Raw genomic sequence first — 14,875 nt, forward strand, 5'->3', positions numbered from 1 at the left:
TCACACTGCCTCTTTCTTTTCTGTTGTAGATTAGGCAGGAAAGCTACTGTAGCGCAGTCCCACTTCCACCCTTCCTCAATAAACTGAGGTCCTAAGACCTCATCAAACCCCAGTTCTGGGATTTTATATCTCCTCCCCACACTTCTTTAACAGCTAAAAGAAAGCATGATCAGTCTCATGAATTAGTAACCACAGCTCAGAGAAGCAGCTGCAAATTAGAGTCTGCTTTAAAGGTTAGATCCTGTAATGTATTTCTGCCTCCAAATCAGGATAACTAAAACCAGTGTTCTCATATATTAAACAATTTCCCATAAATGTATTTTTCAAAACACAGGATATAAGCATCCCGTATGTCCTGTAGACATTTCAGCAGCTCCCTTAATTCTTTAGAACAACATTCTCAATTTAACTTAACACTAGGAATTACAGACCATCAGCAATGCTTCATACTGCAAAGAGATAACCTGTTTCTACAGCTGAGTACCTGTAAAATGTCTGCATGTAGCATCCTTGCTGATACCAGATACTTAAGGTCAAAGTCATAGATTAATCTAATCAAGTATAACTCATATCCTTTCCAAATCCTTTAGAATTTAGGCTATGTCAAAGATTCCATTGATTGCTCTCAAATTCAGACAGTCTTAAACAGATATACCTGACTGCCATGATATTTATATATGCTTTTACAAAACTTTGAATTTTGCCCAGCAGGCTAAGGTAGATCATTGGAAACATTCAGTACAATTGAAAAACTGAAATTGTTGCATGCTAGGCTTCTTCATGCTTAACTCCTCCTTAAGGGTACATGTAGCTCTTCCACCACAAATGTTTTGCTATAGATCTCAGTCCAGTCTTTTGAGTACCCTATTTTCTGTTCTCCAAAGACGACCATGAATTCCTTTCACACTAGCACATGGCAACTCTTTGAAAAGAAGAAAGGCTTGAACGGTCAGGTTCACTTTGGTCAGGGATGTGGGACTGCCAAGCCTGAAAATGTTAACTTGCTGTACAAGGTACTTTGCAGAAGCAAATTCAGTGTTTCTGTATTTTGATTGCGAAGCGGGGTGGAAAAGAGTTACACTGCATTGCATCAGATGCTCTGGGTAATATATGAATATGAGGAACAATTAATTTGAAATCAGTGTACCTTGCTGCAACTACATATTGTTATACTTTTATCAGTCTCAATGATGATCAGAACTCGACCCTTTTTACCTCTGAATCCACCTGAATCTGGTGGAAGTCAGATGCACCATGAAGTTTTCCAATTGAAAGTCAGTGTGAATCTTCCTGGAGTGAGAATATGCCCCGAGTTCCTCTTTTCCTTAATACCATAATAAAGTTAATGCAGCTCATTACTAATGATATAGCCCAAATAACAGCAAATGGATTAAAACACTTATTCATAACTGTATAAAAAAAAAAGTAGATAAGACAATGTCCACAAAATTTATTTGCTCACAGAAACTGTGGTTTTCTACTCCTTAAAATGTTGCAGTTCTTCTCAATACAGTCAAAGATTTTGGTAACATTTTTTGCCTTTCCTAAAGGACATATTGTGCATAAGAACATCATAAGAACAACTTAAGCAGTTCAATTATCTTTCTACAGTGACTGAATTATACTATAGCAGGATTGGAAAAATACTTACGCTCCACAAAGTAAGAGCTAGCATCAATCTTCCAGATAATCTGACCACGGTGAGAGCCATTCACGCCACGGTTCTTGTAGTCCAAAAAGTTTTCGGACAAGACCTCATCTATAAACAAAGAAAAGAGTCTCATCAAGCGCCTATTACGACAACATACATAGCAGAGTCAGGCTAAAAATACGCCTTTAGCTTGACAGAACATAGTAGAGCTGCTAGACAGCTTGGCACCACATGTTGAAAAATTAGCTTTTTCACTCATTTATATTTTTAAGAAGTGCAGCTCTCCTTAAAAATCACAGCTTTTCCTGAAATGTAATTTAAAAAAATACACCCCTACAAAATTCTCAAAAATGAAAACATCTAGCTTAGCATAGATGAACCCCTACCTAATAAAACATTATCTAGCCGTAAGAAAGAACATAGCAAAAAATAATCACCCTTTGCACAAACTCTTCCTTCAAAAAACCCCCACAGAAAATAGTTATGTGTAGGCATCTGTACTACAATCACTTGTATCACAACAGATGTGGTTATTTCTTGCAGCATACATCGAAGGTATTTATTTTTGAAGAATCCCATTCACTGGGTGCCTTCACAGCTCTTGGCCTCCAAAACCAAATGACTGACAACAAAACACTGTCCCCTCGCAGTGTTTTGAGACACCTAGCAGCTGCCAGACTACCAAGCTGATCTTCAGAGAAATCAAGGAGTAATCTATTAAAAATGAATAAATGCTAAAAAGTTGCTGAAAACCAAGGCTGAGGAAGCAACTGCCTTGCATGCACAGGGCTGTGTGTAAATAAAAGGTGGGCAGGTAGTGAGCCTGAGGAGCGACTTTCTGGTTGTCCACACAAGTAAGTTTTTAGTCTGCTTCCAAGTTTCATTTTAGACTGCTTCAACAAGCTCTTTTCCAGACCAATCTGCAAGCCCTATGCGGTGTAGATGTTAGCAAACGCATCCTGGCCTCCAGGCAAGGGCCTGGTTCTTGACCCTCTTTTATCCAACAGCTTAAAAACCAGGCAGCGAGACCGCGCTGCAGCCTCAGGGCCACGCTCGCCAACTCACTAGCTTACACCAGGCTTTCAAGCAAACAAAAACGCACATATTGCCACCATATCAGGCCGGCACTTGTGGTTTTGATACAAAGAGCGCAGCAAAAATAAAGTAGACATATGGGGACATTTACAGCCTGCCAGAGGCAAGCGGGACTCACGGGCAGTGGCCTGTAGGAGCCCAAAATGGCCACGAACTCAAGCGGCTGAAGCAGCGACCCAGGATGGGCCCGGCCATGGCCTCACTGCTCCGGCTTCAGGGGGATGAAATGGATTTTGCATCTGTGCCCTGCCAAAGCAAAAGGTCGTGATCTCTACCTGCGGAGACCAGCCAGCAACCTCCTGGATTTTTCCTCTTGGCAATGAGAACAATTTTAATCTTAACAGAGATTTGTACGAATGCACTTTAACCAACTCAACCTTGCTATGGAAACGATCCTGGGTGGGTCCTGAAACTCGGTTCTGAAGACAATTATGTTAATTACTAGTCACCCTAAAAGCAGAGGAAAAATGTGAAGTACTCAATCCGAGATTAAAATACATCAACTGTAAACTCCCTGAAGCACTCGCTTCGTTATCACGTAGGTCAATGAGAAAACAAAGATGATGCCATGCAACAAGGGAGACCATGCCTGAGGACGGATTGTGTGACCAACTGCAGAGCAGAAGAGGCAGCCCAATGGACAAAGCCAAGAAACTCAAAGACTAGCATATTGTTAAAATATATATATATAAAAATGTTAAACAACATAGACTTCTAAATCGAAGGAAACTACACTTTCACTGAAAGAATAAAGCAGCAAGCAGATGCCAATGTTGTCTTGTTAGTTTTACATAGTTGTGCTCTCAAGGGAGGAAGGTAAGCAGGCTACCAACACTGAACTCTTTGGTGCCACTCTCCTGAGGAATTTACAGCAGAAATCCTTTTAAAGGGGTCATTAATGATTGCAATGGATAATTATAAATGGCAATACTATCTACAATACATTTTCCCTTTGCTGACTTGCTAATTGTCAGCAATTATTTCACTAGCTGTGTGTCATGCTCTGTGTTGAAGTGGAAATCTTTCAGCACATTCACATAGTACATCTCTGCAGTAACCCTGCAACGGTAAAATCCTCTGGTATGATTTCTGTTCTTCCTCTGTACTTTATAACTGGTTGTGTCTTCTTTTAAATGCCAAATTATATATAAAAAACGGGCAGGTAAGTATACACTGTTGCTCTCAGAGCTTTGGCTTACTAATGACTACCTTCAGTAAAGGACCATCCTGGATACAGATTATCCAGAATTACCCACATAGTTCTGTAGAAGTAGGAACACTTACATACACACGAGGAGATTTAAACCTATGAACTGTCCCTTTTGTTTTGGCAGGGAAAACACTTTATACTTAAATGTGAGCAGGTACTGAAATGTTGCACTGAGCTGAAGCCTAGGAACCCTGCCTGGCCCCTCGTCCTGACAGGGCAGAGAGAGCATCCCTCAGCTCAGGCATGCTGCTCTCTGGCTTCATCACTCATGACATTTATTTGTCATATTTAGTCTCTGTAAGCTGCTGGAGATGCTCCAACACCTGCCATGTTATTAAGATGTATGGGTAATTACTGTTCCTCAAGATATATTGTTTATAAAATACCATGGTTGCTTAAGGAGGCTTAGCTGAGCTAGACTGGATGGCCTTGCTTAAGAAATCGCAGACATTTTAGGCCAGAGTTTAGTGGCACAAGAGATCCCAGAATCAGATTTAAAATGCTGTGTTCATACGTAGTATCTGTGGGGGCCAGCTGGCACTTCCACTGCATCAGCTGTTGTCTGCTTCCCACAGCTGGCACAAAGGCAGTGTGAACTCTGCATCACACAATCTCTCTAATTTGACAGACATGTCGACATATGCCCATACCCAAACCAAATCACATCCCTATTGCAAGCTGAGCCAGTGGGGATGACTGCAGAAAGCCCTTTCCTCCCTTTTGTTGGAAACATGCAGGAAGCCTGGAAAATCAGGCTGAGAAAAAGGACCACTTTCCATCTGCACATCCCAGGTAGAAGACCCCCGAAGGGAAGGGATAATCAAGCCAGTCTGTCTATGGTTACAGCTCACAGGTGAGACCATGGGGAAGCTGGAAGAAGCTGCTCCCACCGACTAGCATCTGCACGCTGCCTCCTGCCTCGGAGGCGAGAGACAGGGGTGTGTGGGAAGGACAGCATCCAAAGCAAAAGGTCAGGTCACAAAGCACATCAGGGAAGGGATACACACACATGGAGCTAGTCAAGCGCACACAGTTTATGGACAGCGGCCACTGATGAAATACAGGCTCAGGCAGTGGAAAGAATATTTTAGTAGGAGTGTATGGAGCTCTGCAATATGCAGGTCACCCCAAGTAGGAGCAGCAGAGCCTTTAAGTATAAAAACATTCTTGTAAATAAAACATATTTACAAATTTCATGATTTAGAAATCCAGTATGTAGAACCTTCTCACAGCCAGATGTAAGCCCTGTCTGTCACTTTTGAAAAGCTAAGTACTTCCCTCTTTCCAAAGAAATAAAACTTATTTTTAGTCCAGTAGAAATTTACGTTAATTGGGATTTTTAAGCCAAACAAATTTTAGCTCTAGAAAAATAAATGCAGGTCCAAAAGGGAAATCCTTCTCCTTCAGTTTTTGAAGGTATGTATTTTTGGAAGGTGAAAGATAAGAAAGAAATATCCCCTGGCAAGTTAAAAATAGCAATAGTTGAAACTGGTCAGGAAGCTGGAATGTATGAATACGCCTGATCAACTTGTTTTAGTTGGCAGGTGATACTATTCAGGCATGCTATTCCCTGAACACGGACATTACATATGTAGCACATTGACAAAGAAACTCATGCATGTGAAATACACAGCTGTTTAGTGCACTACATATGTGCATATATGTGTACATATGTTTATCAACATTCATGCCATATATAAGTGAATAGACAATATGGTATGTTAAAGAGAAAGAATACGTGCAAAGGAAAACAAATTTTATTTCATATTTCTACTGAGAATCCCTGTAACAAAGGAACTGACCTTAAAAACATGTTGCATCTCAATTCCCAAAGGTAAATGGTGAAATGCTTCGTTTCACCTCCACACAAAATGAAGAGCAGAGTTAATGCTGCTCCCTTTCATATATTTCAGCCAGCAGCTAATGGCTTTTGACATTTTTCCAATGAAGCATTGTAATGTATCTCCCTCCCTCTATTTTTGAAATGAGATTAACCTTTAAACTAGCTTTCTGCTTAGCTGGCAATCCACTGCACAGCCTGAGTTTGGTCCTGCTTGGCCAAAAAGCAAACACTTTGTGATCGCTCTCAGATCTGCTGCTTCTTTTCCCTGGATGGTAAATAGCTAATCAAGGAAAGCGTCAAATGAGAGAGCATTCGGGATGTGCTGCCCCTTTGAACATCATCAGCTGGTCCTGGAGCTGGAGACAAGGACAGTGAGGGCATCTAAGACGAGGAGCCAGCAGACATTGCTCTCTGCCTCCCCTGCTCTGGGGCACACAGACGTGCCGGCTGCCTCTTGCTGGTAAGAGAGAAGGCAGCTGCAGACCTGCAAAGCTGTGCTGGGACAGGAGCAGCAGCAGCCAGACCTCCCGCACCTTGCACAGTCCCTAGAGGAAATGTAGAAGGTGATGCACGACCAGGCGCCAGGCAGCCGGGGCCTGAGCACCAGACGGAAGGACCAAGGCACACTAGAGGCAAACATTAGCAAGTGCTTTGGGAACCAGCAGCAATTCTGACAGACTGCTTGTCTTCACCGAACCAGATAACTCCAAGCACAGCCTTCTACTGCTAAAAATATTCTGCGCTGTCACGTCCATGCTGAGCGATCCCAATATACTTCAGAAGCACCATAGAGAGAGAGAGATAAAGAACCATGGCCACCAAAGAAAGCTATCTTCCAGATGAAAGACAGTAACCAATTGACAAAAAGCATGCCATTCTTCAGAGGAATTAGGGAAAATGTTGATAAAGGCCACCTCTCAAAAAGATCTGTAAAAAAATGCAATGGGGACTTCAAGTGCTGTCAGCAGCCTACACTAAACAGACAGGACCTCAGTACTTGAAAGCTTGCCTGAAATTCCTACAGAGAAGCAAACAGATAGTCAATACATCTTCCTCAGAAGGACTGATGGACTTCAAATTACAAACAGCTGAGCGACCCTTTTGGTCAGTTTGGTTTTACTTAAGAGGTGGAAGTGAAAAACCTACTCCCCTTTCTCAAATAGTATTTTGCTGATATATATGATCAGCCTTTCCATATTCCCCAAGAAAAACAACTACACAATTTAGAACAACCTGGGCTACCTTCAAAGAACCAAATAATTAACATGAGACAGGAACACAATGTCAGACAGGTGCCTGAACTTGACACACTATTCCAGTCTCTTATCCATCACTAATTTGATTTAGCACTACATATTACAACACTTGCTTTCTATAAACTTAATGCAATTATGGTGTAAAAATAGAAGCTACGCTTCATGTCTTGATCCATTATGAATAAGAAATGCTGTACTTCTGAAATTACAGAAGAACTTATAGTCTTTAGCCAAACAAATTTGCTTTAGCTTGGAATTTAGAAGTGCTTTTGGCCAATATGTATCTCTGTACTATAATGACATACGAAGATAGTTAGCAAAATGCTCTTAAAAATAATTTTCTGTAAAAAGAGGCCAAGCTCTGGTTGATCTGTTGTGCAATTTGCATGGAAAGCTGCAGTAAATGGACATTGCAAAGCACAGAATATCAACAAAATTATTTTGCAAGATAATACAAGTGTAAGCCATGGATAACCTTCCTATTTCTGATGCTTCTTCTCTTACCACCCAATTTATCACCTGAAGAACACAAAATGATGACAACAGCCTCTACAATTCACAATGGCAGCTCATAGTGGGTTGTATCAGGCCATGCTAGTGTCCCCTTTTGCAACCCTTTAGCACTGCAAAAACCTAGCCCTTGGAAACTGTGCTTCCAAAGAGTTGTACAATACAAGGGGTCATCATTCTTCAGGGGAGGAGCTATTAATAAGAAATGTATGCAGAAGATGCAGATACCCATTTCTTATTTACAAAGATACCACAGTAAAAAAAAAACAAACCACACAAATAATAGCTATCATTATAGGAGTCAATAGGAACATTTCCACTGACTTCAGCAGCTACAGATCCAGCTCTAACATGGATCAAAATATCACTGTTAATTCATTTGCCAATTTCTGCTGCAGACAATGAATATACTGCAGTTCACAGTTAGCATCCCTCCTTCTATAGCTTCTTGGGTAGAAGAGAACTGGAAAACAAGGGCTAATCCTGCCCTGGTGCTGAAAGCTCAGTCCTTGATCTAAGGGCTATGCATGTGCTTTGTTTCAAGTACATGAATGGTTCCATTTTAATCCCACAAAAATTAACCCCCTACCCAGTTAAAGAAAAGTAAATTGGGAGGGAGAAAATGTGAACAACGAATGGAGAACAGCAGTGAGAGGAAGACATGGCAAGAGAAAGACTAAAGGAAAGTAGGGAGATAAAACAGCATAAACTGTAATAAAACAGGGATAGAGCTGGAGAAGTTGCAACAATTCTTGGTCCCAGAGGGCAGAAAATGCTGTCCTAAGTAAAACTGCTCTAGGCACACAGAAAGGTAGGCACAGTAGGTTTAAAACGTGAACTACCTAATCTGAAGCAGAAAGAATTACACATAAAACCCAAAGGACACCTGTTGTCCACTCCCAAAATCAAGGAGTTACAGCTTTCAATAAAATACTTTTACCTTTGAACATCTACCTTTCTTTCACAGCCATATATGACATTACCCATTACCACTTCAGCAGCCTCCAAAATACTGCTGGGAGGTATCATTCTCATCTTTCGTGACACTGATACCAAAAAAAAAAAGCAAACAAGACTGCCAATTACAGAGACCCTATTAAATTTGGGGGCTGATATCCCTGTGGGTTTTCAGAAGGCTCTAGATGAACTGTGGATCCAGTCCTTCCTCACTGTCCTGCCCTCCTTGCACTTGAGCTAACCACATTGAACGTCTGAGCTCTGTCACTTGAGGGACTTCCCTCTCCTTCCCTGCAACAGTGGAGCTTCTGGCTAAAAGCAGAGCTGATGGCAATGGGCCCTATTCTTCTATGGTATCCCTGAGGTGTTTGGGATCTGTGCTCCAGTGCAACCCATCACTCATCATTTCTCCCCAGTAACCACAAATCTTCTGCTGAAAAGGTAGACAGAATGGGGAAAGCGAAAAGCTGAACTGGAGCTCAGCATTAACAGCTTGTGGGGGCTAAAAAACCCACAGCAGATGTTAGGTTGCAGTGGAATGGACATCTATCCAGTAATACTGGTGCCATTTGGTTCTGCATACACTTAAAAGTGTGAGAGTATCCACATAGCTCTCATTGCTACTTCAGCTATACCTGTCCCAGCTACGGACTTCTGCTTTAAAGCTCCTGCACTTCCAGATTCATTCTCACCACTGCAGCAGATGGACCACATCTGGGTTTTAGTACAGCAACAGCTATACTTGAGCTATGCATTGCACAAACTTCTCCACAATTAATGACATCCAGCTTGCACACAGAACTGAAGATGAGAGGGAGGAATCCAAACAAACATGATCATGACTGCCTCAGTGCGTACTGAAAAACTGAAGATATGCAATGTGTGGTGAGGTACAACATGGAAGAGTTTTGTTTGCTTGTTTTTAATATAACAGCAGTTCCAAAGTTCTCACAGTCAGTGGAAGCCTCCCCATTGATTACAGCGCAATTTGGAAAATGAAGATTAGGAAAAAACAGTGCACCCATGAAATTTGCTAGAAGATCCTGAAATAAGAGATGCTGCAGGCCCAAGGCAGTATAAAGATGTGATATAAAGGGACATAGGAAGATCTGAAATGTGAACAAGGATGACACTTGTCCAGGTTAACAACATTCATTAAATAGGGGGGAAATAATTTGCAGTATTTGAAAAATGGGACTTATAGCAATGTTGAAAGACACAACAGCAGACAGTAAATTTGACAAGTGTTTGTGATCTGATACAGCAGCAAAAAAAACCCCCCAAACACAACTCAGATGTGTGCACTGAAGCACCACGGTGCAAAGAATCTCTTGAGAATCTGGAGTGATTTTATCTGAAAAATAGTATTCAATTATAAGCTTATTACAAAGTGGAAGATCTTCAGTGAAGAAAAAATATCTTTAGGGCTGGAGAGATCAATGGATGAGAAAGATTACAAAAGCTAAACGCATACACAGTCATTACAGTAGCTGTGAAGGGCAGCATAGGAATATTCAAATGTTATGAACAGCGTGTTTAAGTGTTATCAACACTAAGGAGGGGGAACAATTTAGTTTGGTTTAGAAAACTAAGAGAAGAAAAGCCTATGCTGAACCTTCAAAATCCACATGGCTAGCTTGACAACCTCTACAGAACAAATCTTTCTGCTTTAAACCTTATCCTGACAAGAATTTTATGCTTGTGCTGTCCACAGTTTGTGTTGTGACTGATTCTACCCAGTCAATGGCCTGAATGTGCTGCATGGATTTTGCTTCTTTCGCAGGATTGAGGCCAAAACCTGGCTTTTGGTGCCCCAATATCCCCCACTGACTGATTTCTTCAGAAATGCTTTAGTGGGTGATCGTTATTGGCTTCATGATCAGTCTGGGCTATACAGCAATACGGGCCCTCCTTGCACAGCACAGAAGCAGTTTTACCCATGGGCATAAGGACCCTGGAAATCACTGAGAAGGCATAAGACTGATGTACTCCCTTGTCTGCATTATTTCCCTCTCCTGATATTCAGGATGACAGTTAAAGCAGAAAACTCCTTTCTACCCATTCACCTAGAAAGAGGTTCATAATACCATAGCTGTTATTTTATGGAGAAATACTAGATGAAAATGGGAATCTTCTGGCACACAGTAAACACCTCTACCACACATTAAAGATATTTAAGGAAAAGAACTTGCAACCTACAGGCTTCTTTACCATGACTTCCCTAAGAGACCATAAAGCACACCACCACTGCACCAACTCCTCTACAAAAGCTTTTTGGTGCATTGCTACTAACAACGTTAACATGACAGAAATGACGGAGGTGAACCTTGGAAGCACTGAAAGGGAGAATGGATCAGAAGCCATACAAGTTGGGAATATTCAGAGACCCTTGCATTTTAGTGTTGACGGTATCTACTTATAAAGGGGTGAATCAGAGGCACAATCTGTGTTCACATCACACTTCATGGGTCTGGAAACAGCATATCTTGGTTTCGTCTGGCTGAAGCGGTCCACCAGATACAGAACTGGGAAAGGCAAAGTGACTCAGCCTGGTAAAGAGAAGTCACTCTCGCTGGATCCAAGAGCAGCCAGGTGAAGGTAAGCCACATTGGAACAAAGAACTGATATCACTGCACTAACATATCTGCCAAGGCCTATGATACCTAATACCCTCTCTGTTCAGCATTTGTGCAGGCTTTCTATTGGTTTTTTTTATGACAGGTTTGCTCCTCTGATGCTTTTTGTTCCTGAAATAAATAGTGCTGTGCTCAGCGAAAGCTGTCTGGCCACTGGGCACCTCTGTTGATGTTTTACAGAGAGAACAGAATTGCAGGTGTCTAACAAAACTTAACTTGCTGAGATGATCACAGCCAGCCACGGCCACTGTCCCCAGCCTGGCAAGAGACCCAACTACAAGATGACCTACTGAGGAGAAGCCCTAAGACCAGAGCAAGGTTCTCTTCCAAAGGCCATAAAAAGACTAGGAAGATGGGTAACCCCAGGACACAAGAAATCCAAACGTCAACAAAATTCACTCTAAGCAAGCACATTGTGAAGAGTTTTGTTTTACAGATGGCACAAAAAGAAAGGCTACAGAGGGTGGAAGCAAGGACAGGTAGCCTGGGAGGAATACAGAGAAATTGTCTGAGCAGCCAGGGATCAGGTTAGGAAAGCCAAAGCCCTGATAGAATTAAACCTGGCCAGGGATGTCAAGGGCAACAAGAAAAGCTTCTATGGGTACATTGGTGATAAAAGGAAGACTAGGGAAAATGCAGGCCCTCTCCGGAAGGAAACAGGAGACCTGGTTACCCAGGACATGAAGAAGGCTGAAGTACTCAACTTTTTTGCCTCAGACTTCACCAGCAAATGCTCCAGCCACACCACCCAAGACACAGAAGGCAAAGGCAGGGACTGGGAGAATGAAGAACCACCCACTGTAGGAGAAGAACAGGTTCAAGACCATCTAAGGAACCTGAAGGTGCACAAGTCCATGGGACCTGATGAGATGCATCCACAGGTCCTGAGGGAACTGGCAGATAAGGTGGCTAAGCCACTATCCATCATATTTGAGAAGTCATGGCAGTCCAGGGAAGTTCCCACTGACTGGAAAAAGGGAAACATAACCCCCATTTTCAAAAAGGGAAAAAAGGAAGATCCAGGGAACTACAAGCCAGTGAGTCTCACCTATGTGCCCAGCAAGACACAGAGCAGATCCTCCTGGAAACTATGCTAGGGCACATGGAAAATAAGGAGATGATTGGTGACAGCCAACGTGGCTTCAGTAAGGGCAAACTGTGCCTGACAAACTTGGTGGCCTTCTACAATGGGGTTTACAGCATTTATGGGTAAGGGAAGAGCAATGGACATCATCCACCTGGACTTGTGCAAAGCATTTGACACTGTCCTGCACAACATCCTTTTCTCTAGACTGGAGAGACATGGATTTGACAGATGGACCGTCACACTCAGAGTTGCAGCCAATGGCTCGATGTCCAAGTGGAGACCAGTGACAAGTGGTGTTCCTCTGGGGTCAGTATTGGGACCAGTGCTGTTTAACATCTTTGTCAGCAACATAGACAGCGGGATTGAGTGCACCCTCAGCAAGTTTGCCAACAACACCATGCTGTGTGGTGCAGTCCACACGCTGGAGGGAAGGGATGTCATCCAGAGGGACCTTGACAGGCTTGAGAGGTGGGCCCCTGCAAACATCATGAAGTTCAACAAGGACAAGTGCAAGGTCCTGCACATGGGTCAGGGCAACGGCAAGCAGATACAGGCTGGGCAGAGAGCAGATTGAGAGCAGCCCTGAGAAGGACTTGGGGGTGTTTGTTGACAAGAAGCTCAACATGACCCAGCAATGTGCGTTTGCAGCCCAGACAGCCAACCATACCCTGGGCTGCATCAAAAGAAGCACGACCAGCACGTCAAGGGAGGCAGTTCTGCCCCTCTAGTCTGCTCTCATGAGACCCCACCTCAAGTACTGCGCTCAGCTCTGGGGCCCCCAACATAAGAAGGACATGGACCGTTGGAGCAAGTCCAGAGGAGGGCCACAAAGATGATCAGGGGGCTGGAGCACCTCTCCTGTGAAGAAAGGCTGAGAGAGTTGGGGTTGTTCAGCCTGGAGAAGAGGAGGCTCCAGGGAGACCTTATAGCAGCCTTCCAGTACCTAAAGGGGGCCTGCAAGAAAGATGAGGAGGGACTCTTTATCAGGGAGTGTAGTGATAGGACAAGGGGCAATAGCTTTAAACTGAAAGAGGGTAGATTTAGATTAGATGTAAGGAAGAAGTTCTTCACTGTGAGGGTGGTGAGGCACTGGAACAGGTTGCCCAGAGAGGCTGTGGATGCCCCATCCCTGGAAGTGTTCAAGGCCAGGTTGGATGGGGCTTTGAGCAACCTAGTCTAGTGGAAGGTGTCCCTGCCCATGGCAGGGGGGTTGGAACTAGATGATCTTTAAGGTCCCTTCCAACCCAAACCATTCTATGATTCTATGATATCTGAAGCAGATAGGTGGACCAACCATCCAAATGCACAAAGAGAGCCCGAATCAGGGATTAGAGCTGTAATGCACGGACCCGCAACTCCTAGCCTTATATGCGCATTACTGTTTCTAAGATTTTCCATCTCTGCTGGCAGCGTGTGACACTTTCTGCTTGTACGCATCAGATGTTTGGTAAAATAGCTGTACAAACAAGTTCTGATCCAAGTCTGATGGCAGGAAAAACGCAGATCTTTCCACTTGCCTCAGTGGGCAACACAGCAACATAAGGCCTTCTAAGCTAAAATCAACCTGGAACGTGTTAAACAAATGTTTAAATGTCTCTTAACCAATAGCTTTACAAATTAGATTCGTCAGATTATGGTGAATTGCCTTTTGGGGAGAGAAATAACATCAAAGGCTGAAACAAAGGAGGAAAACATGCTGTTTTAAAGCTAAACTTCAGTCACTAATTAGGTCAAGACATTCCTACTTACATAAATTTGAGAGGAACTGCTCTGTTAAAAGCCAAATATGGACAGGAAATTGGACTGTACAAGATTTGTGTACGAAGAAACTTTTAAAAAATAGCCTTTAATAATGTTTTGCTTTCCCATAAGAAACTGCTGAAAGAAAAAAGCCTACTGCATATGGGTAAGAAGAGTATAATATTAGCCCTGATAAATTCCCAACATCATTGTGCACAGACACTGGAGCAAACAATTCTTTCAAAAGTCTGGTTTAAACATTTCTCATTAGCTACTCTACATCAGATATGAAGATGATGACAGAAGTGAAATCTAGCAGCAGCTAAAATGCTACTGCAGTAATTATAAGATAGCTCTTTATCTACAGGCAGCTGCCAGCAGTCCATATTAATTTACCTAAGAGGCTTCATACTCTAGCAAATAGTAACAGTAAATGAGATAACAAAGGAGGAGAAAACCTTGAGATAAATAACTGCAAATATTCCATCTGTCTCAGAGTAGCCACTAAATGAGAGTTCTTTTCAAAAAAATATACAAAAATGCTATCTTCAATATTCATAACTTTGTTCTGGTTTCACTTTTTTTTTTTCCAGTGTGCATCTTCTTTACACATAGCTTTTCTGCAAAGAAAACTCAAATTTCAGAGATTTTTTAAATAGCAACAGAGCTGTGTTATGTTTTAATTTCTCAGAGAACTCTTTTTGAGTGTTTACATGTATTTTTGATTGTGGATGTGTTTCTGAAAGACTGCTGATATTCATAATACTATAGTTCTCTTGAGGGAAGGCAAATGCACATCTCAGGTGAATTGTTAGAGAATTTACAGGTTCCTCTTCATAGCTCAGAGCTGATATATACTATATACAAGGGGAAGTTAGAACATCTCTATA

General features: G+C 42.3%; 1 protein-coding gene across 4 annotated transcripts in view; it reads right to left on the reverse strand.

Annotated features, from left to right (window-relative positions):
• HECW1 (HECT, C2 and WW domain containing E3 ubiquitin protein ligase 1) overlaps positions 1–14,875 on the reverse strand; it is a 279,914-nt gene that overhangs the window by 173,559 nt on the left and 91,480 nt on the right. For all 4 annotated transcript variants that reach the window (XM_052795694.1, XM_052795687.1, XM_052795670.1 and 1 more), the window contains one exon: positions 1,652–1,759. In XM_052795694.1, the coding sequence (XP_052651654.1) occupies positions 1,652–1,759 (108 nt within the window). The remainder of the gene's footprint in view (positions 1–1,651; positions 1,760–14,875) is intronic.

Source organism: Harpia harpyja, chromosome 1 (genome assembly GCF_026419915.1).
Source record: "Harpia harpyja isolate bHarHar1 chromosome 1, bHarHar1 primary haplotype, whole genome shotgun sequence".
NCBI classification, from domain to species: domain Eukaryota; kingdom Metazoa; phylum Chordata; class Aves; order Accipitriformes; family Accipitridae; genus Harpia; species Harpia harpyja.